Here is a 26,138-nt window from a genome sequence, read left to right as displayed (position 1 = left end):
ACCTAGAGGGAAGGGCCCTGTGTCTCTGGGGTTTATCCTCAGTTTCTGTGAGGTGGCCCACCTGGGTTATACTGGGTGGTCCTCCCTCCGTTTATATTATCAGAAAGGTATATAATGAGAATTTTGTTTCTTGATTGCCTAAGTATTTTTATTAAAGCATTTCTAATATCATTAATATTAAGGGAACTAAATTGAAAGAATAGATCAGCAATACAAATAAGCATTTACTGTAATTGGGATATACTAATGATTTAATTTGCATATGTGACAGAAGCATTTTTTATGACTGCCTTGATAATAAAAGACAGGCTGAGTAGCACAAATGCAAGCAAATGAAGAAATCCATTAATTCTCCTATTCATTTAAAAAATGGTATTCCCGGCTTTTACAGTGACAGTTTAATAATTAGGGTGCCTAATTTTAATCTGTTCCGTGGGTGCGCACCATGCCTAGCTTGGGCAGCCAGCTGCCAGTGGTGGGATTCTGTTCTCAGACTGAAAGAACACAGGAAACTGGGGTCCTAGTATGAAGCCACAGTGTTACACAGTGAATTACACAGTGCCTGTGTAATTTCTATTGCTGTGGAGTGTGCTGTGGTCACTGAGCCAGTCTTCATGTTGGACAGTGTGTGGTGACTTGTATCACTCAGGGTTGAGTCTGTTGGAGGGGTCTCATCCCTAGGCATTTTTGACCCATCTTTCCTCTAGAGCCATTTAATAGTCTGGGTTGTCATAACAAGCTGCGTTTGTGTTCTGGTGCATTGAGGCCAGGCTGCTGAGCATCCTGCAGTACACAGGATGGCTGTGCCACTTAACTACCCCCAAATGCTGCCTCAGAAGCCCTGACAGGAGCACTTCTTGAGCATGAGAAGCAAAGGACATTGCAATAGAGGAGGGTGGATCTGCTGCACAGAGAGACTAAACCACTTGGGGACAAGTTACACGCATCATATCTAGTTTGGGGGCGAGGAAATTGAATGAAGTGCACCTTTATCTTTTCCTTTTCCGTTCTTCTCATTTCTCTATCTCTTTAAGCTTTGAAAAATGGGTCTAGAGTTGCCAGAACTTTCAGTTTCTTAGCAGAGCAGTCAGATACACAGTTAGAGATAACAGAGAGGCGCATTGTGTGGTAGTAGCTGCAGAATGAAAGGGGCTGCTCAACTGCAGTGCATTTTTACAATATGCAAAACAGCGCACTGAGAGTCCTTGGTCTGGCCCTGCAGCTCCTAGGCTGCACATTTCCATTGCAGTCAGGTGGTGGCTTGTCACACTTGCTCCAAGATCATGTTCTTCACCATGACATGATACATTTCTCCCATGTCCAAGTGACAGTTAAATTTCTGTAAATACATGTACACACCTTGATGTGTGTGTTGTGTGTTGACTGCTGTTTGTCATCAGTTTTCTTACCAGTAGCTGGGATGTGAACATGGCTTTCGTCCTTGGCACCCTGCAGGTTCTAATGAAGGTGCCAGTCACTATGCACTGGGAAGTTTTCATGAGTGCCTTTCCTTGTTCTCTGAAGAGGGCTTTGAAGGCTAAGTAGAAGAGGCCGGCAGCATGGCTCTGAAAGGAGGGAATGTGAAACGAATCCACGTAACCAAGTAATGTGACAGTTCATTAGATTTGTGCAGGCAGGTCGCTTTTTACAATTAGAAACTCTGAAGCTTGCCTCTGCCCATTCGAAGGTGTACTTACTGTTCAGTAGCATCAGTTCACAGATAAAACCAACTACAGAATATTCCCAGAGTTCAAAGTACACTTGCTATGGTAGGGTTGAAGTGTGGGTGACTTATAAAATGGAGATTCTTGTTGGTTCTATGCCGACCACAAACATTTGTTCACTCCTAAAAAATAAAAAGGGATGAGACCTGTGTTAGCGTATGCTGTACAACTGGTGTGACATATACGCTAAGAGGTATTCACATAGCAGGAATATGTGATACGTAAGAGTAATTTATAGTTCATCTTTAGCAGCTAATAATACGTAACATACTGTATAATTGCAAAGTACATTTAGTGTCTGCACATGTGTTCGCATGAGTCTGTACCTTTGGAGAATGAGACCCATGGGCCACTGCAGCGCTTGTACCTCTTTACCCTTACTCTTTGCTGACATGGTCCAAACCGCCAAACCTGATCAGGCTGTCTACCTTCTTTGTGTACGTGAATCAAACTCAGCTCTTGGCCTTGGTGTGCAGGGGTCAGAGGTTGGGACTTTGCACTGTCTCTGTCTTGGGTCATGCCCTCCTTTTTCATGCCTGGTTCTGGCCCAGTAAACTCATAGTAGATGGGCCAGTGACTCCTCACCATACTCCCGACTACCGAAGCCTGGGGTCTGCATTGTCCTCCCTCTGCAGTTACCATGTGGCCTAGACTTGAAGAGTTGCCTGCAGTTGTCCAGCATCCTAAGTGCCTCTGAGAGGGCCAGACCTTGTTCACTGACATCATTACTGCTTGTTCTCAATGACCTGTGATGAAGCCGGTGCTGTTAGCTGGTCCCTAGGGGACTTGGAATTCCCAGTGCAGAGAACCATCACATGGGTCTGGAGATGAGGAGCCTGGGTCAGGGCCCAGCCCAGCTGAGCCCTCTCAGCTTGATGCTCTGTGAGACTTTTGGGGGATGGTACCCAGGTGGTGTGAAGACAATGTGAGGGTGACGAGACCATGAGCTGGGAGGACAGCTAACCCAGAATACCATTGACCATACCATCCTGGAGCAGGTGGTTTGAAGGCTGGACCACCAGCACCCCCTCCAGGGATTCAGCTTTCTTGGACAGCAGGGAGCACATCTGGAGGACAAAGCTAGGACTGCCCTTTTCAGAGAAGCCTGGAAGAGGTAGGCAGCTGGCAGCCCTGTGGGCAGGTGGACACTGAATGGATACTGCCTGCTCAGGTATATGAGCTTCTAGCCCTTATACTGTCATCATGATGGCTTTCTTATTTTTTGGCAGACAGTCTGCTTATGACTAGGGCTCCCGTAATTGTACCTGTAATGGGACCTCAGTATTGAGTTGTTTTTTCCCCAGGATTACCCCAAACTCTTTAGATGTACCCATGTGCCGTTTGAATGATAGGTCTCAGTTCTCTTCTCCTCATCCCTAGAGTTTCCTGCCTCCCAACTTTAGCTCCTCCAATTGTCTGTGGGAAGGACAGGTCTCCAAGACTGCTTCCTTCCCACTCCTTGTCTGCTTCTCCCCTGAGCTTCATTGCTTTTGGCATGAGTCATCAGCGGGGTGGTGTAGGTTGTCTTTCCTGGGGATTGAGAGAGTGGACAGGGAGATGGACAGCTTGGGAGCTGGGTGGAGCTAGAGGTCTGAAAAGTTTGTTTCTGGAAGAGCATTTTATCAGAGGCAGAGCCGTCCCAGAGAGGAGAGTAAGATAGACTGGGCTCTCAGGGGCAGCCTGGGGACAGCTGTTGAGCAGGCAGTTCAAGGGCCTGCAGATGACATTAGGAAGTTTCCTTTGTACAGGGACGTAAGGACATGGCCCTGTAGCTGTGCCTCTTGTTGTAGTAGCCCTTTGACACATTCCAGGTAAGAAGCACAGCGTGGAGACTGGCAGCTGTATACACACCATTCTTTGACTAGCCCTTAGCCTCTTTGCCTCTTAGGCCGCAGGGCATCCCATTCCCCCTTCCTTTCTTGGAGGCCATTGCTTCATCCCTGTCCTTGTGCTGTCTCCTTTCTTGGTGCTCCTTTGTTATTCCTTATTGTCCTGGCTGTGGTACCTGCTGGGTGCTGTCTTCTCCCAGTAGCACAGGTCCTGGAGCTGTCACACACCAGTGGCAGTGCTTTTTTTTGAGGCCAACTGAGGAAAAGGTATAGTCACACAGGCCCAGCTTGGTCCAGGTCTGTGTCTTGGCTGCAGGCCCAGAGGGCCTGTGTAGATGGGAAGGAAGAGACAGGGACAGTTCTGGTGTGCTTCTCCAAAGTGAGTAGTGCCATCTGATACTGTGCCTTCTCGCCATTCATTTCGGTGAATGAGAAACAAGGCATTTTGCTTCTCATAGAATGTTTGTTTAAAATGAAAGTCCTTGTGATGATGATAGACACCAAGCAGGTGAGGTGGCCTTTATATGGTCTGTGGAGGCAGCATCCTTGCTATAGCCGCAGCACAAGAGGGAATCTGGTAACATCATGCCTGTGGTCTACTGGGTGGGCTTCTGTTCTGGCCATGCTTTTGGGCAAAGTCTGTAATGTCCCTGATGAACTGTAGACGTTTCCCTCTCTGTATGTGGTTCCTGCCATGGCAGGACCCACTGCCAGTTTTGTCCCTTATCAAATGGCATGACAAAATGAAGGACATGGGGCTGACCAGGGTGTGGCCCTGTGTGGTTTGTGGAGTCTTCAAATGGAGACAGAGCAGGAGCTGAGTTGCTCTCCTTTACTCAGGGAGAGGGGTGCACTGAGGAGGTGTGCAGCTCTCAGCAGAAGACAGCCTTAGGCCCCAAACCTCATAGGAATTGCAGTAGGAGCCTGGAGGATGTTGGGCCTTGTTTAGGCTGCAGACCCAGGGATTTTGTGAGCAGATGGTAGACTACTCACTCGGGGGGGCATCACTCTGCATGATATGACAACATGCCATTTTACTTAGCAGGTAGCATTGGGACCATGGTGGCCATGTTGTCATTTTTGTTGTATCCAAATCATTCTCCTTCAGCTCACAGAAGCCAGTACAGCAGGCACACTGGCCATGAGTCACTGATGGGAAACCCAGTAACACATTTTGTGTGCTTGCTTTTCATCCTTGTCATCGTCATCATGGTCATTCCCTTTTAGCAGTGTCCTTCGTTGGGATTTCTGTTGATGCCTTGTGGCTGAAGGTTTCGACGCTTACCTAGCTTAGTTCTGGGTTTCTCTGGGATGTGGTTCTGTTCTTCATGTGCAAAATGTAGGAGCTTGTCAGTCATTCATTGTCCCCAGCATCTTGCTTCTCTGGCATGCCCCTAAGTTTTGTGTTATCACATCTTGTTTTAGTTGGTCATTTTTCTGGTTTTCACTTAAGTGTTTGGTGAATTGTTAATATAAATCCAAGATGGATTCAGGTTCCCACTTAAGATGTAACTCTCCTCAGGGTCTTCAGATACATCTGGGCTTTGTCCTCATCCATTCAGGTCCGATGAGCTGTCCCAGACACCTCTGTTGGTAGAGTAAGAATTCCACTTAGACTGGGCAAAAATATCTTTAACCAATTCAGTGAGTAGATCAGAGTTTTGGAAAATGTTTGGCAAATAAGATGCTTATGCAGAGTCACACAGATGAGAGAGGCTGACTCCAAAGGGAATGAACTTCAAGGGCAGCTCAAGAAGGAACAGGCTGCCACTTCTCAGGAGTCGTCCAGACAGTAAGAGAGGGCACTTTATGCAGAGTGTTAGAAATGAGAGAACCAGCGTCCATTTCAGGAGAGACTGTGGCGAAAGCCATCGTCTGCCCCTGTTGCACTTACTCAACTCCATGCCCCACTGTGCCCTACTGATGCAGAACCAGGGCATGGGCCTCTCCACTCTCCCAGGCTTCAGACAGGTTTCCTTGATGGCAAGCGACTTGGAGGGCAGTCTGTCTGTATTCAGGTTGGCAGTGATGAAATGAGTTCATCTGTGATTGTGTGTCCTGGAGGTGTGGCTGATGGATGTGGGTTTTGGAGAAGTCTGTGTGACGAGCCCATGTTTTAAGCCACAATAGATAACCTAGTATGGGCATGTACATTTAAAAGTAGAGGAGTATGAAAGGAATTAGAATTAATAATGTATGTAAGAAATTAATACAGTGGCAGTTTTCTTTAACCAGTTAGTTCCCCAATGATTGACACAGAGAGACTATGATTTATTATTAAGCTGTAGGTACTATGTTGGGCAGGTTTTGAGTTATTCTAATCCTACTACTCTTAAAACCCACGTAAAAGCCTATCACTTGCCAAGCTGATGACTCTTGGTGGCTTCTGCTCCATCAGTCTGTCTTCCTGGCACACTTCCTTTGACCTGGGACTTCTAGTCCATCCCAGATCCCAAGCCTAGGACTCTAAGCCTGCCTACTTCTCTGCTGCCCAATCACAGGCGTCAGCATCTTTATTAACCAGTTAACTGTGCATTAGGTAGAGCAGAGTTTACACAACAAAGACAGGTATACAGGAACTCTTGAGTCAGTAATTAGCATTAGAATACACAGCAGCAGGCCAGTCCCTAACAGTTGAGCACACTGCTGGTACCCTAGGATGAGGGCTGCCTGTTGAGCTGTGGTGAGAAAAGAGAGAACCTGATGCCCTGATGCTCTCTTTCCTGTTGTGTGCTTGACTGTCCTCACATAGCATTTGGAAGGTGCTAGGCAGAGAAGCACAAAAGAAAAGAAAAAAAGAAAGAAAGAAATTATTTCCCACCCTCTGAAAAGGCTTTGGGTTCTCAGAGGCTCCAGAGTGCACTGAGAACTGCTACTCAAGTGGTGTCTGTGGTTGGAGATGGGAACTTATTGTCACTGTTTTCCACCTGTGACTCTGTACATCAGGCTTCTGTGCAGGTGGCTGGTACTGCCCCAAGTTACTGGTTTTGAGTACCTAGTTCTCTGTCAGGGTGGCACTATGTTTACTAGTCCACTTAAGTGAGTGTATTAAGTACTCTTTTTGTTACCATGATTAAATATCATGGCCAAGGCAACTTACGGAAGAAAGAGTTTATTTGACTTACAGTTCAGGAGGGATCAGAGTCCGTCATGCCAGCAAAACAAAGCAGCAAGTTTTGCAGGCATGGTAGCAGGAGCAGGAAGTTGAGAATTAAACCACCTAACTGCATCCACACAGCAGAGAGAGTAACCTGGAAGCTGATCAGTTCTTTGAATCTCAAAGAGAGTTCCAAGTGATATCGCTGCACCTCATACATCTCCCCAAACAGTGCCAACAACAACTGGAAACCCAAGTGTTGAAATGCCTAAGACTATAGGGGACAATTCTCTTTCAAACCCAAAGTGAGGCTTTGGAGCCATTTGCCTCCTGCTTTGGGATCCTGTGTAAGTCTTGGCCTTTCCTTGGGCATTACAGCCGTCTGCGTGGGACATCCTGACCCTTTCTTTTGTGTGGTGCAGTTTGATACTGAGTAGTCCGTAGGGCCCTGTGGTAAAAATCTGGGCCTCCTCTAAAATCTTTCTCTAAAAGCATTTCATTTTTTAGGTGAAGGGAACAAGTGTCATTTCATCTGAATGTTTGATCCAGTTGAGCCTTTAAAGAGTTTATTTTACCAAGAAGTTTATACGAGACATGGATCATACAATGTGAGTGTTCATCATTTGTAACTCTGATGTAGAGTGGCCATCAGCAGGAGGATCCATGGGGCTTGTGTGGAGAAAGGATGGCAGGCCTCAAGGATGCTGACAGGGCGTGCTGCCTTTGTTCATCATCTTCATCATAACTTTCATCTTCTGATATCCGGCACATTGGAAAGAACCATGCCTTCTGTGCAGCCCTGCCCGTCCCCTCCCCTTCCCTCCTCTTGTCTCTCTTGACAGGGGTTCTCTATGGGGTCCTCTTGTATCCTGGAACTTGCTCTATAGTCCAGGCTGGCCTCAAACTCACAGAGATCCTCCTGCCTTTGCCTCCAGAGTGGTGGGATCAAAGGCGTGCAGTATTATTTGTGCAGCCTCACTCAGCTTGTTCAGACTCAGCTTGTGGATTTGTGAAGTACTCCTTATTTTATTCCTGTTAGAACATGGTGAAATGGGATTTTATTACTTTCAAGTATGGAGTCTATTACGAAAGTAAACTATAAATGTGTCCCAACAAATTATGGGGAAAACTCTGTAGTCTCTCAGCGTGGGAGCTATCTATCATAAAATGGCACACTTATAAAACATAATCGCTAACCCTTATAGCCCATATTTCATTTGCTGAGGACAAGAGGGCTTACCAAAATGCTTACTATGTAAGTAAGGAATCATACAGCCAGCAGTTTACATTTGCTTAAAATTTATTTAAATTTTAATCAATAAAATTTAGATTAAGCATTTAATCAAAACATTTATACCATTTCATATGCATCTGTTATTTTTGATCATCCTGAATCAGGCCTTCCTTTGCTCTCTGGGTGTAATATGTACCTTCACCTCCTTTCTGTAAGGTTTGTTTCCGGGGGAGATGGCCGACTTCTTGTGCACATGGAGAGTGTAGGAAGGTAGTGGCAAGAACTGTACTGTCAGCTGTTTACCCACCACCTAGAGAACCAGGTAAAAGGTGCACACTGACAAGATAGGCAAGTGGGTATTGTTTTGGACTTCCATGACGAAAGGTAGTCTTTGAAGAGCTGAGCTCCATCTCCCAAGCTTTCATGAGGTTCAGCCTGTGTGAGAGCATGCAGCAGCTAGGAGTGTTTGGGTTGTTCATTGTGGTCTTGCGGGTGCCTGTCTTCAAAGGATGAGGACAGTTACCAGCTCTTCACTCACTTCCTTTCTCTCCTGCACAGTTCCACACTGCTCTCTAGGATGTCCTAGGACAGCAGAGCAGTATTATCCACTTACAGATTTTATACTCATGGTGTTAGCCACTACGAACCATGTGTGTCTGCTTGCTTCTGCTTAGCACTATAAGTGGGATCTGTCTGTGGCTATGAGAAGATACAGTTTTATTCTTGCTGCATAGTATTCTATGATGTGACCAACATCTGGAAGGTTTCCAGTTTGGGGATATCACAGATAATGTTGATATGTCCCTGTTTTTAATTTTATTTCTTTAGCCAGAGTCTCATGTAGCCTCCAAAGCTGAGGGATGGCTTTAAACTTGGGGTCTTCCTGCTTTTAGCTCCCCAGTGCTGGGTTTACAGGTGTACACCATCATACCCAGTTTCTACAGTGTTGGAGGTCAATCCAATCTGTGGCTTTGTTCATGCTAGGCTAGTAGTCTGTCAGCACTCCACTTCTCTGTCTTCATGGGCATGACTGAAGAAGAGGCTGAGTCTGCCCTGGAATGTATTCGAGGGCCATGGGACTCATGCATGGTGGCTTACTTCCTGTCACCTGGGAGTGTGTTTCCTGGCCGCTTGGGTCCTCCACACATTGAAGGTTGAGTGTGAGAGCTTCGGTTTTACCATGCCTAATACTCAGTGCTTCTTTGCTTAGACAGTTTAGACATTTTAATGAGTTAGTCCTGCCCTGTTTTGGTTTTAATTTTCTCTGTCCTGTTGTCATAGATGCAGAACACCTGTTTATGTGTTGATCAAATGCTTACAGACCTCTTTGTAAAGTTCCTATTCTTACCTCTTGCCCCACCTTCCCCCTTTTAATCAGGGTTGTCATTTCTTCAGGCTTATAGGGAATTTCTTGTGAGTGTTGTGTGTCAGTCTTGTAGAATGTTCTGTAGCAGATTGCTTCTCCTGCTGTGTGGTTGTATTTTCCCTCTTCTGATTAGTTTGAGTAAATGGAAACTCTTAATCCCCCCCATTTTTTTTAAACTATAGAAAATAGTGGTCTCTGTGGTCTTTGGACTGAGTCTTTAACCCCGCTCCTGTTTTCATGATGGGTTGCTACATGGGTGATGACCTAAGCATTGTGTTTCGAAAAGACTGAAACCTTGGGACTTACAGTGGGATCTTGGCTATTATCAGATGACCTTGTTTGTATTGGTTTTAGTTTAGAATATTATGTTCTTTGGCTTGTCCTAACATTTAAATGTTAGTTTTATAATAAACCAGTATAATTGAGAGAGCAAGCCTTTCAGGTCCTTTGTGTTTCTTTGTAAAATTTAATATTAACTTGTTAATTTAGGGAAAAATTCTTAATTTAAATTTTTATTGTGATTGCATAGAATAACAGTTATTTGGGGGAACATTGATGTGTGACCCATTGTTAGGCCTTTAAATCAATATACATAGAATATTCTTTTACTTATTTAAATCTTTTAATTTTACATATATATACTTATACTTTCCAATAAAGTGTACACATTTTACATCTTTTTGATAAATTTAGCTCTAGATATTTACTGATATCTGATGGTAACATAGATGTTACCTTTTCTCAGTGTTATGCTCTGTTGGCCCCCTGTGTATAAGAAACACTTAGGTATATCAACCCTCTTTGCAGATTTAAGTTAATTTTATTTATTTATTTATTTGTTTATTTATTTATTGAGACCTTTCAGTTCTTCCCATGTCTTTTGCTCTGGCATTGATTGCTTGGCAGTGTCGAGAGTGGTACTCTGCTCTTCCTCCCTCAGGCCTGCTGTATTCTGTAGATGATCTGCATTTGCTACTCTGTACTCCAGTCACTTTTTGCTTGATGGTGTCATTAACTGTCGGCTTCTCCTCCATCCACTGGGTGTGGTAAGGGACAGAACATGCCCTCTTTGCTCACACCTCTTTTTGGTAACTTCATAAAGATTTTAAAAGAAATTCTCTTAAAGATTTATAGCTTCTAAGATTTTTGCTCAATTGAAGTTTTTTTTCCGGCTTCTTATGAAGCCAAGCTAACTAGGATTTCAGAATTTCCAAGTTTGCAGGAGGGAAGAACCCAGGCAACCCTAGCTCATTAAGCCACAGTGCCACTCCTTCTGTACAAAGCCGGAGTAGAGTAGAGAAAGAGATGTCTTTGTTGACATTTGGGCCTAGTGTCAGACTGCAGTTAGCAGAGTGGCCACGCCTGTCACTGTTGTCCTGAAGGTGCTTGTTATTCAGAATTGCTCATCATCTTTGGCTCTTTGAGGCATGGTCTTTTCATTTGTGTGGTGCCTGGAGCACTTGGCCAGCGGGCCTGCACACTCACTGTCTTCTGACCTACCTTGGTCTGGTCCCCCATATCTGTGTCAAATGGCTTGCACAGTGGACCTAGCTCCTCACTCTCCTCGTAATCCTCTGCCTCTGTGTCCAGGGTGGTTGTTGGTTTTTTTTTTTTTTTCTTTCTTTCTTTCTTTTCTCCTGGGATCGTGGTCTCAGGCCCTGGCCCAGCCTGGCTCTGAAACAGTCTCCAGTGGTGCCAGGGAGTGACTCTATTTTGGCTGAGAAGGAACTCTAGAGGCTGGTGTGCGGTTAATGGGAGGCAGGTTCTCCAGCTCTAGAGGCAGACCTCAGCCAGTTTGTGCTGTTGTAACAGACTGTTGCAGACCCCACCAGATTTTGCCCTGGCCAGGACCATCGCCCTTGCCTCTCTTGTAGAAGGGGAGACCTTCTGAAAGCCTTCTTGCTTATAACAGAATTCCGAGTACATGGTGCTGAAGCCCATTTTCAACATGCCTTTGGCAGTGCACTAAAAACAAACAGCAGCAACAGCAACAACCCAAGCCAGCAAATGGTTATAGTGGATAATAAGATTGTAGAGGAACTCACCTGCAACACTTAGTTAGGTTTTAGGCAGTGTGGATGAAGCAAGATGGTAGAGTGCTCATGATTGTTGAAATCTTTGCCTTGGGTTTGTTGCACTATTTGCTTTGGGTTTGTGTCAGATTCTACAACATAAAAGCTTTTCTTTAGCAAGAGAAACCTATATGAAAACTCTACAAGAGAAATTTAAAATTAGCTTTATAGATATTTTTGTACTGTATTTGCATTTTATTTTTATTCAGTTTTTGAGACAGGGTCTCAGTATGTAGATCGGGCTGGCCTGGAAGTGGCTATGTAGACCAGACTGGGCTTGAATTCATGAAGCTCTGTCTCCGTATGCCTCCTAAATGCTGGGATTAAAATTGAGCACCACCAGAATCAGCCATATATTTTTATTTCTCACTCTTCACATGTGAAAAAACAGTGTAGACCCATCATAATGACATCAAAGGCAGCCCTCCTGCTGGGGCATATCCCCCAGCTGGGAAGAGGGGCTGGGTGGACAGAGTGCAGAGGACAGAAGCACAGTGGAGAGTAGACAGTGCCATCTCCTCAGGAACCTGTTTGTCATTTGTAAGGCTTTTGAAACTACTTGTGAGTGTATGAGAACACCACCAGGAGATATGTTGTATACTGTAGGAGTCAGGTTTCCCACGGTTAGAAAAAGGTGTTAAAAATGAGGAAAGGGTGACTAGGAGAAACCTTGCAGTGGTTGGCTTGGGACCTGAGGCTTCAGTGTGAACGTGATGTAAACAAATACTCAAGAAAAAAAGATGGAAAACTTGTCAGGAAAGCACAAGCACCTGACTTAATGGAGTTCCAGTGGACAGAGCTGAAGCCACAGTAAGTTGATAACATTGGCTTTTTAGTTGCAGCACAGAAGAAATAAATGCGTACCCATCTCCATTAATGCAAGTGCCCAAGTGCAAAGGTAAAGAGCCCCTCTGTATTGAATTCTCGCTAGCATCTGTCCAAGAGAAGGAAGCCAGGTGCTACTATCAAGCAGACCCTACAATGACAAGAGTCACGGATGTGCCTCCTTGATGGATTTGGGACCCAGAAGATGTGCCCCACTATGAGTGTCCTCACAAACAGCTGACATTTAGGTCTTTTAAGGCTCTTGTTAACACACTGTAAGCCCTTGGTGTAAAGTTGTCTGCAATGTTCCCTTTTCTCCTTTACTCTCTGTATGGTCTGTAGTTGATCCTCTTGCTTTTACTCGTTTTTTTTTTTTAAATAATTGATTTATTTTTATTTTATGCATATTGGTGTTTCGACTGCATTTACATCTGTGTAAGGGTGTCAGCTCTCTGGAACAGAAGTTACAGACAGTTGTGAGCTGCTATGTCTGTGCTGGGAATTGAACCCCAGTCCTCTGGAAGAGCAGCAGGCAGTGCTCTTAACCACTGAGCCATCTCTTTAGCTGCCCCCTCTCTTTCTTGATGTTGTGAATTCTCAGTTTTTCATCATCATCAATTAGGTGAAATCGTTGTCAATCACATTCATTTCTCGCTTTCTTTCCCTCCTGTGTTCCCAATACGGGCTCACTGTGTAGCCCAGGTTTGAGTTTGCTCTCTTCCTTCCAAGCCTCCTGAATGTCTGGATTACAGGTGTACCCCACCATTTTTGGCCTTTTTTTTTTTCTCCATTGAATTGATTTCTAGTCTTTGCTGTTGTATTTTTGTTTATTTGTAGTTTAGTTTGTTCTTGTCTAATTTTTTAAAAAGTGAAGCCTACAGTCACTGAATTGAGAAGGGACTCGGTGCTAAGAATTTCCCTCTGGGCATTGCGTATTTTGATATCTTATGTTTTTCATTTTCATTCATTTCAAAGTACTTTCCAATTTTCTTCATTCATGAAGTGTTTGTTGTTCTTTGTTTGTTTGTTTGAGACAGGGTTCCATGTAGCCCACACTCTTCATGTAGTTGAAGATGACCCTGAACTGCTGATTCTCCTGCCTCCACTTTTCAAATGTTGGCATTGCAGGTGTGTGGTCCACTGAAGTGCATTATTTAGTTTACACAGATTTTGGATTTGTTTGTTTTTTTGTTTTGAGACAGGGTTTCTCAGACAGCCTTGTAGACTACGCTGTAGACTACTCTGGCCTTGAACTCACAGAGATCTGTTTGCCTCTATCTCCCAAGTGCTGGGATGAAAAGTGTGTGCCACCGCTGCCCAGGGTTTAAAAAATACCTTTCTGTTACTGATTTTTAACTTAATTTCAGTTTAGTAAAATAAATTGATTTCATGTGACTTGAGTCCTTTTAAGCTTAATGGTGCTTGTTTTATGGGCCTGAAAGTGTCTGTCTCAGAGTGTGCTCTGTGTGAAAGGACAGTGAACCTCACTGCTTTTGTACAGTGTTGGATTAAGTGTCACTGAGAGATGTGGGGTATGTGTGCGTGCATTCTAGTATCCTGCTAGTTTTCTGTCTGCTGGTGTGACGGTCCCTGGGAACAAGCACTGAGACTCTCAGCTGTAGATATGCCCAGTTCCCTCATGCTTTTCTTCCTTTTGCTTCTAGTGAAGCGTGGTTTTCATTTACTTTTCAACTTACTGATCTCTCTGCCATTAGGAACTGGGCCTCTCATCCTGTGTGATAATTGACTCTAATGTTTATTTTGTCGGATGCTAATGTCACCTTCACAGCTTGCTCTTTGTTAGTGTTTGCATGTTAGTTACTTTTATCATTGTTGTGACCAAATGCTTGACAGAGACAAGGAGGTGACATTGAGTTGTGCTTGTGCTTTCAGAGGGTTCAGCTGATCTGGTGGGGAGGGTGTGGAAGAGCAGAGCAGAGCAGGCCAGTCCTAGGAAGCACAGAAATGTGGGTCGCTGGAGTCTGGCTGCCTTTCCATTTCCCTTTTTCGTTCTCTGGGTGTCTTAGTCTATGGGTGTCTTAGCCTACGGCGTGGTGCGTCCTCTACTCAAGATGGCAGTGCCTTCTAGGAAGGCCCCCACAGACACACAGATGGGTTCCTCATCATCTTTAGTTTATTTGTCATTTCACAGTCAAATGCAGCTCCATAAAGGGATGTATTGTATAGTTTTGTCATCATTGCCATATATGAATATTACACAGGCTAAGAAGACCACAGTGTCACATGGGACCACTGCTGTATTTGCTTTATGCAGTCTGTTGTTGACTTGAAAGTCATTATGTGGCATGTGCCTATACTGAAAGTGCTCTTATAGGTATCACGTTGCTGGGCCTCTGTTGCTTGGGGAACATTGATACTACATAAAGTGAGTGGCCGTCTCTGTCTCTAGACCATTTCCACTCTACTTCACGGTGGTTCTTTCTATCTGGTATTAGCACATCTGACAAGCTGTGCCCTTAGAGGAGTGTCCAGGCAGTTTGATGAGGTCGCAGATACAGGGGAGGGGAGGTTCAGTTGTCCTTGAGTCCCAAACTTACCGACATTTTCCTCTTCACCCTCTTACTTAAATTGTTGTCACTGTTTTTGATTCTTAAAATTCTGGATTTATTAGACTTTTTTGTTAGGACTATTTAGTGTCCTTTGTGAACTGTGGTAATTTTTCTTTATTGTGTATTTCTGTAGTCTGTTGCTTATGGACTTCTTCTCCTAAGCCCTGATGTTTTTAGTGTTTGGTCTTGGCAAGTATCAGTCCTCCCCAGAACATTTGTAGTGTGCCACAATAAAAACTCGTAGATTCTGTTAGAAGGGGCTCATCTCCATCAGTGATGCTTAGAGAGCTTGCTAGAAGCCTTGTCTAGGAGCTACAACCCTGGGAAGTTGGCTTAACTTGTAGTAAGGGAAGGTGGGCTTGGGTGCATCTGGATCTGGATCTGGAGGTGTTCTTTGAGGATAAATAAACCATAGTCACCATCTGGGGCCTGTGAACAAGTATTCTGGAATACCCAGGAACATACCTCAGAGCATGAGTCCTGTCTTAGTCAGAAGAAAGTGTTTTTAGAAGTTTGGCTAGACATAGCAAGAAATGAAGGTGTGGGGGGTAGGGCGTTCTGGAAGATGTTCAGGCTAAAGGAAGGTTCGCAAGGGAAGGAGTGGAGAACAACGTTGACAGTTTACTTAAGTGACATCAGGACCACAATGAAGAAAACTGATAATGTGGAAGATCTCATCAATCGTGTGCAGAATGCACCAGAGAGGCCGCCTGGGAATGCAGAATAAACAACAGATGTGTCTTGAGGCAAGAGGGGAGGGTCCAGCCACCAGTATAGACTCTCTCAAGCCAGAAGGATCTGAATAAAAATAATCAAAGGTGACTGAGCATTTTTCCAGATCGGGAAGGTGGAGATGTATAAAAGGGTCTTGCTGTGAGCAAAATAATTCAAGGCACACTTATGACAACATTTTTAAATTTCTAGGCTAAAGAAAAGACATGGTAGCATGTAGGCAGCAGAAAATAACACCAGTAATACCCAGCCCTAAAAGTTACGTAGACAGGAACTCTGAGGAAGATGGCCTTAGGATATTTCATGGTGCCAAGGGAACAGTGTCACAGGCAGGGTTGGTGGCTGTGGCCTGAGACTTTCATACTTAGCCAAGCTGTATGTGTGCAAGATGGATGCAAAGGTGCCTGAGAGTCACAGGGTCTGTAGAATTGTGCCACCTGTATTCCTTAAAAGAAGTGAGTGGTGTCCTGACTGAGAGGAATAAAAGCTCCGAACCTGAGGGTAAGTCATGGTGTTATTAGGTGCAGAGCAGTTGATGTAAAAGATAAGGGTCACAGCGTTGTAGGCAGTAATGTAAAGCTGGAGACTACTTGAACGCCCCCACCTCTAGGGTCCAGTTCTTGACACGGTGAGCTGATTAGTTGCAAGCAGCTGAGGAAAATTCTTGACTTGCTTAATAAAAAGAGTCATAGGCTGGGCTATGGTAGTGGACGCCTTTACTTCCAGCACTCAGGAGACAGAGGCAGGGCAGTCTCTGAGTTCAGGCCAGTTTGGTCTATATAGTGAGACATTTTCAAAAAACAAACAAGGATTTGTCACGTTCTTAAAGGAAGAGACGAAATAGACAGATGTCTCAGTAGGCACTGGCGCCAGAATCAGTCAGCTAGTCTTAGGTTGGTATTCATTGGCTTGTCTCTGAAGTGAGTGGGTTGTGGAAGAGTCTGGTCAGGGAGAGAATCTTAAATCCATGGGCCTCACATTACCAGGGCTTTTGACAATGCCCTCAAAATTGCAGTGGTCCCAAATCTTGTATCTAGTGAGGGTTTACCAAGTGATGTAGAGTGACCTGCAAAAGTGGCATACGAGGAGCAGGATGTTCTCTGGGCAGTGGTTCCTATGTGCAAAGGGCAGAAAAAGATAAGGGTGGCAGGGAGGTACCTGGGTGATACCAAGCACTTGCCTCTTGGGAGGGGCTACCCCAGGTGCCTTTCTGGTAGATTTCTTATAGACTTGAGAAGATGCAGGTATAAAGATGGGAGTGTGGTGGATAATTTATGGCACTCTTAAGTGGGGAGCAGGATTTGAATGAAATTTTATGGTGATAGCGGTGTGCACCAGAATCTAAAAAAAAATGGGCACTTCGCAATGAAAGGCAAGGCAGGGCAGCAACATTTTTCCTGTTTATTTCACAGAATAGTGCAGCAGGGTTCTTCATCTCTCGCTATCATGATTGGAGGTGCTACTAACATCTGTTAGGCAGAGGGCGGGGACACTGCTGGGTATCCTGTCATGAGTGTAACAGCTCTATAGCCCAGCCACTAGACAACTACCCTATGATGTCAGGAGTGCAGTGGAGATGAGGAACATTGTTCACTCGTGTCTATTTGCTCACATGTGATTTGCCACAAACCTCAGTGGTTCATGCTGATTGAAATGGTTTAGTATGAAATGTTCCCCCCCACCCCAATTCCTGGGTTTATAAACAAAGAAAAGAGTGAAAACTAGAGCCTATTTCCTTAGTTAGGTGGTGGTGTCCAGATTCAGCGTTCACAACCCAACTGAGGGCTCCTTTCTTTGACCACGCAGGTTCATCTCTGCAAGGCCAGGTGACAACTTCTGCTCTTCTTGTGGATTACTTGGTTTACAAGACGCTGCCAGTGAGACTTCGCGTTTACGCAGCTGGAACCCGAGCCTCCTCAGTTTTATACTTGCATGTGCTGGTAGAAGTTTGGCGCTTGTTGGAGCTACTGTTTACGTGGACATTGTGAGCCATTTTGAACTTAAGGCACGCTGCTAGCAATGAGCTCCCAAAGCCATCCAGGTAAGACCTGCACCTTTGGTTTCTAGTGTTCTTCTTGACACATGTATTGCTGCCGCCCCTGCAGCCTGCTTGTTCCATTTTAGGTTTTGCTTTCCTGTGGCAGGTTCTGTTGGCAGCATCAGCAAGTGCACAGGAACTGGGTTCTTGTCTTTTGGCTCAAAGGGCTGATGTAGACCTCACAGGGATTCAGGGTACCCTCAAAAGGGAATTGTTCTCGAGTAAGTGATGCATAAATACCAGTAGGTAACTTGCAGAGTCAGAGTCTCGTCAGGGCAAGTGAGGGGCAGTGCTGCTGTGATTGATGGTGACCCTTTGTGGGTGAAGCCGCACATTGGCATTCCAATGTCTTAGTTTGCTTTCTTTGATGCCATATTAAGCGTTTCACAAGCCTTTGCGCTTCTCAGCAGCACTAGATGCGTTTGGAACTGCTGTGACAAAGGACTCATGTAAGGTCACAGAGCAGTGAGGGCAGAACAGGATTAGAAACTGCATGCTTCGGCCTTAGGAAGTAGCAAAGCATAAACCATGATAAATGTAGAGAGCCTTTCCTGACCCACCTTAAGGTGTGGGTCTCATATACCTTTGCTGTTTTGGGCTACTTCTAGTGCATTGTGTAGTCTCTAGGGCTTTGGGTGTCAGTGACCATCCTGGGTACACACAGGAGTCTGGACATACGCTAGGATGGATGCTTGAGGTTCTGTCAGCCTGCCTCTGAGCCTGCTCCATTGAGTGGAGGCAGAGGCATAGGGTCGAGGCCCTTTCCTCCAGGACTGCCTAAAGCAGAGTGGTCATTCATCTTTGGTGCCTCGTTGTCTTGTCTGAGAGCTTCAGAGAGCAGGGCTCCAGGGTTTGTTTAGGTAGAAGGGTTTTATTGACTCAGTTCATGTATTGATTATTGTAAAGAAATGGTTTATGGTTGATTGCAGGAAAATATTAAGCTGTGTAGACTGAAATGTCTACAGTAGATAGTGGTATGTATGTCTCCCTCCTACTCTGCAGTGAGATGGAGGTGTGCATCTTCCCTGTGTGTGAGCATGCAGTGATACATGTGTCCATATCTGTAGGTGAGGTTGTGTGTTAGATGTTTTCCATGGTAGTGTGTTGTGAATGTTGTTGATGTCAGGGTGCACAGAGACCTAACATTCTTCTGCCAGTTTGTCTCTATGTGGTTAAGGCAGGTCATGAGAACTCTAAGTTGACTTTACACAATTATTATGAGTATATTATGTACCGTGCCGCGAGTATCCCTACTTCTGACAACCTCTGAAAAGCTGGAGTCGGGCCAGCAGACACACAGGTTTAAGATGTCTTAGAGATGACTGTTTTGTTGTCTAATTGAACTTTCTAATTGCAGTGTGTAAGGGAGTGTAGTATCCTACCTTTTCACCACCTTGCCACCACGCAGATTCAGTCTTGTTTTATTTCTGCTAGCATGCTGGAAAAAGTGACTGTTGTCTTTGCTGTTTAAACAGTGTATATCCTCTGTGACCTGGTGCAGATGCAGTCAGATCTTGTACACGCTACCCAGGCATTTAAGGAAAAGTGTGCTCTTGTTATCTGATTGTTGGCCTAAAGAAGCATGAAAGTGTATCTTAGTACTGTATTGGGAATTCTCTCATACACATATGCATGCCTGGTTATGTACAAGAGTATCTGTATTTTCTCTACATGTTACATATCTATTAACTCAGCTGAGGTTTAAGTAGAGGGTGGCCTCTACTCTTTGCTTGGTTTCTGAGAAAAGTACAATTTTCTATTGCAGCTATAATTTTGGTGTAGTCTTTAACATTATTAATAATTTTTCTCTATATATATCAGTGTTTCCCCCCAGTGCTTAATTAAAATGAACGACTATTCATTTGGTTAAAGAGCTCTCTTACCAGAGTACAGTGTTTATTTTATTCCATAAAATGCTTGCCTGGTTTTGGCTAATGGATCCTTACTGTCTGCTTATCCTTGACTTTTCCTAGCCATCTTCTTCAAGCTTCAGCCTCATAAATGGGGACAGCTAGATTCAGTCATTGCCCTTGGTGTGGGGAACTTTACCTAGCGTTGTTAACTTATTTCTCCAACTGCCCTCCCTCCCATCCTGCCTCTTTCTCTTGTTGAGAAATAAGCTCGGGGCCTCTTATATACCAGGCAAGTGTCCCACCAGTGGCGTGCTCCTCTAGCCCCTCTGCTTGTGTATCTGTCCTTGGGCTTCTGGGTGCCTCTTCCCTTTGTTTCAGGTTGTGTGTGTCTTCTCTCAGTACGTCAGGTAGAGCCGCCCTGTGCTGAGACCTTGCTTTTCTCACAGTGCTTGCATGTCTGTGGCTGGGCTGTTAGCTCAGGGCTGGAGCTTGCTGAGACTCCTGCTGCTCCAGCCCTCTGATCTCCTCCACATTGTATTCTGCAGCCATATAACAGGTGCCCTCCACATGGCACGTGGCAGCCCTGAGTAGCCGAGGGGGAGCTGGCTGTGTGACTAGGTGATAGGCCCTTACTGGTGACACTTACATTCCTCTGTTGGCCCTGTGGTTTCAGGTGGGCCTTCTGGGCTTTTCCCATTGTTAGACATTGCTTTGAATTTCTTTCACAGCTTGTTAATATTTTGAATGTAGTGGATTTCAGGAAGAAAGAGAATTAATAGTCAATTGACTGACTCATTGATTTTTAATATTGGGGATTGAACCTGAAGCCTTGCACAGGTTAATTATAGCCTCTTCCACAGAGCTCCCCAACCTTCACTTTGCTGTCTGGAACAGGAAACTTCGGACTGTTGGGACAAAGCTAGGGAACCAGGATAGTCATACTGGTCCTTGTAACTGGCTCTCAGTTGTCTTGTCTTCCTTCCTCTGTGACCCCAGTGTGTTCTCTCTGGCCCTATGCCCTGGACTGCCTGGCTCACCCCCCGCCTGCTCCTGTGTGGCCTGGCGCAGTGCTGGTAGCACATCAGGCCCTAGTGGAGTCCTGTGGCCTTTGGGTCCTCTCTCTCTTTGGCAGGGCAGCTTGGCTTTGGCCTGGTGATGAAGTGGCCTTTTTATTTGCTGTGTATAACTCCTCTCTCCTCTGTTTTCCTTTAAACTCCCTGTGGTGCTGGGTGAGGCCTGCGTTATAATTTTATTGCTGTTCTTTCTGGACTTTGCTAGAGCCAGGCCCTGGCTCTCTGACGTAAAAGCCGCCTAGCTGTTGGGATTTATTGCTCTAAATAACTGTTTCCAGTGCTGTGAGCAGCCCGAGGAAAGGGCTTGGGTTCGTTCAGCTTGTGAGGACTCTGTGGAAAGAGGTTCTGACTGGTGCTGCTGGTCTCATCGTGCACTGAAGCCCTCACTGTTGGGATGTGCTGAGGCAGGCTGTGGTGAACTCAGCTCTTAGACCTCTGCCTGTGAGCCTGGTCCCCTGTAAATAGTGGTATGAGAACTGATGTGCCCGTGGTTTGCTGTAAGAACAAGCAGCCATTCTTTCTTTCCTGTCCTTTTCCCCTTCCAATAATTGCTCTTGTCATTCTTGGTGTTAAAGTGCACCTAGATACTGGTAGCTGGCAGGCTACCAGGAAGCCCTGATCACTCACTCACTCATTTGACACTACCCTGTGTCTGCAGTGTATTTGAACTTCCTTGTTGGAAGGTCTCTGCATAGAGAAAGCAGGTATCCGCTAGGAGGCATCCGTGGTGACCCAGCTGATGGCCTCAGATAGGAGGCCCGACAGGCAGAGCCAGAGTCCTTCTTTTTGTTTTTTAGCTATGCCTGAGTCTGTGCTAGTGTTGGGTTACAAATAAAGTAGCCACTTTGAGGGGAGCATGTGTAATCCAAGATCGGTGCTTTAATTTGGGCCATTCTGTAGCTTAATAATATTCTTTCTGTCTGAAACATCACATGGAAGGAGCTGAAGGCTGTGTCAGCACAGCATGATGACTGGGGTTGTTCTTCAGGTCCCCAGGAAGAGGCCTTCTGCCCTGGGCTGGGTGGAGACCCATTCCTTCCATCTCTGTGCTCTAGGCCTCACTTTTTACTTTTTATTTTTAATTATTTTTTATTTTTATAAAGACAGGGCCTTACTGTGTAGGGCTAGCTGGTGGGGATCTCACTTACGTAGACCAGGCTGTCCTTGCATTCACAGGGACTTGCTTCTTGCCTCTAAGTGCTAGAATTAAAGGTGTATGCCTGGTCCTAGCCTTCTCTTATATAGCCTTACATCTTACTTACTTTAACCAGTTTGGCTGCCAGGGTTATTATATAGTAATGAAGATATTAAATGGTAATGAAATGATATCATAAAGGAACATTTTTATAGCTTTTACATTGTGCTTGGCAATGTGTATGTTCAGGAATACTGCACAGTAGAGTAGTAGAGAATGAATTTTGTGGACTATGGTGCATACAGATATGGATTCTGGGCAGCTGATAGCAGATGAGTTGTAGATTCTTGTGTGTGAGAGGCCTGGTGTAAGAGACTACCATAGACCATGGCTGATGTCAGGGGTAGCCAGCCACGAGGAGGCCTAGGAGTGTCAGGAAGGAGATAGCCTTATGCAGCTCAGTCAGCCTGAGAGGAGCAGCTTCATGCAGCTCTGGGAGGCAACAGGAGGGGCACCGGGAAGTAACCGCTCTGAGGGTATGGACAGCGGGGAGCAAGACTGAGCTAGCCAAAGTCACGGAGAATTGACCATTTCTTCATGCATCAGGTTCTCTGTAAGGATAAGAGGTGCCTCAGACAGTGGACCAGAGGTGGGTGGGAGTGTGTTAATCCTGGGAGTGCTTCAGCCTGCTTTCCAAAGGAAAGGCTTTCAGAATGCTTCGTGTACTTCCTGCTGCCTCCTGCCCAGCTCCTAGCTGGCATCTTCCCAGCCACCACCCCAGTAGCATGTGCAGCTCTCAAGTTGTCACCACCCTGGCTTCTCCATGCCGTGATTATCTGGGATCTTAATCAGTCAAGATTTGTTCTGGAAATCATGTAGACATAAGGACTTATTTTTCAACCTATTTTTTTTCAATCCTCAAATTGTGTTTTGTCTTTTAAAAATCACGACTACTCTGTCACTGGGAAGAGCTCAGAATATTCACTGTCAATGGTGTGCTGATGGTTTGTTTTGGCAATTTTCTGAAAATTCTTACACAGTTTGGGGAGCATTTGCATTTGTGTCCTTCTTTCAAAGCCCCCATTGTAGAAATGCAAATTTCTGAGTTCTGAGATGCTGAATGTTAGATGATTAATGATATTGAAATTTAAGAATGAACTCCTGGTATGTATTTGACACAGAAGACTCAATACTCGAATCATTAGGAACCATTGAGCACAGCTTGGTGCTGGAACAGAAAGGCCATAATTGCAGTGCCTGGCAGTGGGGGCAGGTCGTACGTGGACAGGTGTGCAATGCACACTGCCTCCAGAGCAGGTCTGCGGAAGGTCCAAAGCTGCTCCAGCTAAAGAACTGGCTCTGTTTAACCGTAGGTGTTTAAGACTTACAGTGATCATAAATCAGCATTGATTACTTGCTTACTCCAAGTCAAACACTGCTGTGCTTTTGAGGGACCAGAATGAATAGCAAGTTCGTTCTGAAATGTGCTTTCCAGCCATTACATTTGTGGCGTGATAACCTTGTGAAGTGAACTGGAACGCCATCGTTCCATCGTGTGGGTGAGAAAACCAGTATAGCCTGCCATCAAATAACTGCCTAGGTTGAAATCGGGCAGTGCTTAGAGGCCAGCCAGGCACTGGAATCTATCACCCACACATGCTTCTTTGTGGACAGCAGAACTCTGGGTACTTTGGGCACAGATAAGTCTAGTCATCCGCTCTATGTGTGTGCGGCTTCCAGGCCAGGCAGGCAGGGGGACCTTGGGAATGGAGTGTTCTTGCCTTGAGAAGGAATAGGCAGATCATAGAAGCTCCCAGAAGCTCTGCATACATTTGAAGAAGATGTTCCCCCAGAAGTTGAGTGTGAAGAGCAGGGCACGCTGGCTAGTAGAGAGGCAGTGCTCAGAATGGAGGGAGAGAGACGTGTGGCCGTGATCTCATCACCTCTGTAGGGAGGCTCTGGCTGACCGTACTGCCCTTTGTTGTCCTCTCCCGCTACACACAGTGTTACATGGGTCTTGGCCATCCTGGCTCAACCATCCTGGAACTTCTGGTTTTTGCACTGTGTACATTGCATGTTAGGAATGTTTCAGACCTCTGAGCTCTCTTTGCTGGTCCTGGAAAGCTGAGTTGAAGGAGCTAACTGGTGTGCCTGGTGAACCATGTTAACTTGGAGGTTTGGTGAAACTTAGTGCTTCCCCTCAGCACCTCTCTGCCTACTTCATGGGAACATAAGGAATGGGCACCCTGACAAATACTGCCATGATTGAAACAGAAATGAAGTGAGACGGTAGGCTCGCACTTTGCTGCTGTCAAGCGCTCTGAGCCGCTCAGGATCTACCTACCACAAAGCACTGTTCAGCATTTCAGCCATTCCTAGCCCTTGCTGTTACTGTGTACTTGGAAAAGGAGTCGAGAAGCTTATTTATTTATAGGTGACGTTTGTGTGTTTTAAAAATAAACTCTGTGGCTAATTTACATGTATTTTTTTTAAACCGCATCAGATAGCATTTGTAAAGAACTATGAAGTTGGTTAAAGTATCTTGGTGTCCTTATTTAGTGGTCATAACAGGATGAAATGGTTATGACATTCTCACAAGACCCAGATCAGCTCTTGACTCTGTATTCCTTTAGATGGTGGGATTGGTTGTTGTCCAGATATGTCAGCCCTTGATGACCAAGATTGGGATGGGCAGGTATGTGTTCATGTCTGTGCGGGTGCATGTGTGTGTGTGTGCACATGCATGTGTGTGCATGTTGAGGCCAGAGATCCACCTTGTGTCATCCTCTGGTGCTGCCAACCTTGTTTTTTGAGGCACGGTCTCTCATGAGGCTTGCTGTTCATGGTAGGCTGCCTGGCAGGGCATTGAAGGGATGCTCTTGTCTCCACTTCCCCAGTGCTGGGATTACAGATGCATTCCACTATGCCCAGCTTTTACATGGATGTTGGCGCTTGAACTCAGGTCCTCACGCTTGCTCAGCACGGGCTTTACTGACTGAGCTCTTTCCCAACTCCCTGATTTTTTGTTTTTGTTTGTTTGTTTGTTTGCTTTGTTTAAAGAATACGGCTCTTTGTATTCTGGTTGTTGAGGTCCTGTGACTCCATCCATCCCTTCCTGCTGCTGCAATCAGTAAAGCCCCTTTGGTGTGGTATGACTTAAACTCTACAGAAATTTGTGGTGATTTCTGGAGGCTAAGAGCAGGGTATTAGTGACTGTCTGGTTAGGCTTCCTAGCCTGTGCATTGTCCCACCTGCTGCATTCCTTTGTGATAGCCCCAGGAGCCCCTTCCTATTGAAGGGCCCTCAATACCCTCTGGGTGTTGTCCTCACACTTCATCTCTTCCCTGTGGCTTCACTTCTTAATGCTGCTACACTGGGTGGGGAGCACCAACATTTAGACCTTCCTAGACGGTGTTAGAGCTTCCATTGGAAGAGCTGCAGGCTCCACTTTGATTAGTTTGCACTCACAGCTGGTGTACTCTTCTTGCATTCTCCTAGGAAATCTCTTGGAGAAAGTGGACTTTAATTAGAGCCTGTTTCTCAGTGGCTTGTTGACTCAAAAGACCTCACTATTGGCAGTATTGGTGTTCCGAGAAAACTGCAGGGTTACAGTTTCTAATGCACACAGTCTTAAGAGCAAGCTAGGCTGCTTTTAGTGGAAGCCCCTCCCTTCCATATCCAGTCAGCAGCACGATGTAGAATTCTTGATGCTCCTTATTTTCATCTTCACATGGATCCAGTCCCTATCAAAGGCTGACTGACTTTTGAAGCCCATGCCTTTCCTCTCAGACTGATGCAGTATACAGACCTGTCTGCACTCTTTGCCTTGCTGCTTGCAGCTTCAGGGGTTCTTTAAGACTTGTCAAATGCAGTAGCCGCCTTATCCTGTTTCCCTCTTTTTGGTCAGTGGCAGTACGGTTTTAAAAAATAAAAATAAAAATAGATTTATTTATTATTATTTTATCTGTATAGATGTTTTGTCTGCATGTATGTCTGTGTGTCATGTGCATGCAGTGCTCGTAGAGGCCAGAAGAGGGTATCTGATTACCTGAAACCAGAGTTATAGAGCCACCATATGGGTCCTGGGATTGGAACTCAGAACCTCTGAAAGAGTTACAAGTGCTCTTAATCACTGAGTCATACCTAGGCTCAGTGCTTTGTTCTTGTTCTATTGAAAGGACTAGAGCGACATAATGAGTCCTTATTTCTTATCCTTAGGGCTTAAAAGTATTTAGAAAGTTAGAGATGGTGCCTGGGGAAACTGGATGTGGGGAAATGTCAGTGTTCCCTTGGAAAGCATCTATGTAACCTGGAGCCAGGCAGAGTTCTTCATACTGGGCCTGGTGCTTTGTGTGTAGGCAGTTGAGTTCCTAGTGGTCATCTCAGTGATGGTAGAAAGTAGGAGGCTATGGTCGCTGGAAAGCCTGCATGGGCATTGGCAGTAAGCCAGGGCCTGAATGTGGCAGCAGAGAAGGGACCTGGATCTTCAGTGACTTTTGTCTCCCTCTCGAAGTATCAGAGCAGGTAGCCAGGGGTGCTTTGGAGCTGAGGCACTCAGCCAAGGATCAAGGACAGCAAGGCACAGATGTC

General features: G+C 45.3%; 1 protein-coding gene across 4 annotated transcripts in view; it reads left to right on the top strand.

Annotated features, from left to right (window-relative positions):
- Positions 1–26,138, top strand: part of HDAC4 (histone deacetylase 4) — a 244,611-nt gene that overhangs the window by 14,470 nt on the left and 204,003 nt on the right. For 3 of the 4 annotated variants that reach the window (XM_084779885.1, XM_084779884.1, XM_084779883.1), the window contains exon 2: positions 17,256–17,490. The exons of the other annotated variant lie outside the window; for it this stretch is intronic. In XM_084779885.1, the coding sequence (XP_084636011.1) occupies positions 17,469–17,490 (22 nt within the window). In that variant the 5' untranslated portion in view covers positions 17,256–17,468. The remainder of the gene's footprint in view (positions 1–17,255; positions 17,491–26,138) is intronic. 4 annotated transcript variants of the gene reach the window in all.

This window comes from Acomys minous (assembly GCF_964271855.1).
Source record: "Acomys minous genome assembly, chromosome: 4".
NCBI classification, from domain to species: domain Eukaryota; kingdom Metazoa; phylum Chordata; class Mammalia; order Rodentia; family Muridae; genus Acomys; species Acomys minous.
The sequence above is the reverse complement of the archived record's forward strand: the minus strand, read 5'-3'. Positions and strand labels throughout refer to the sequence as shown.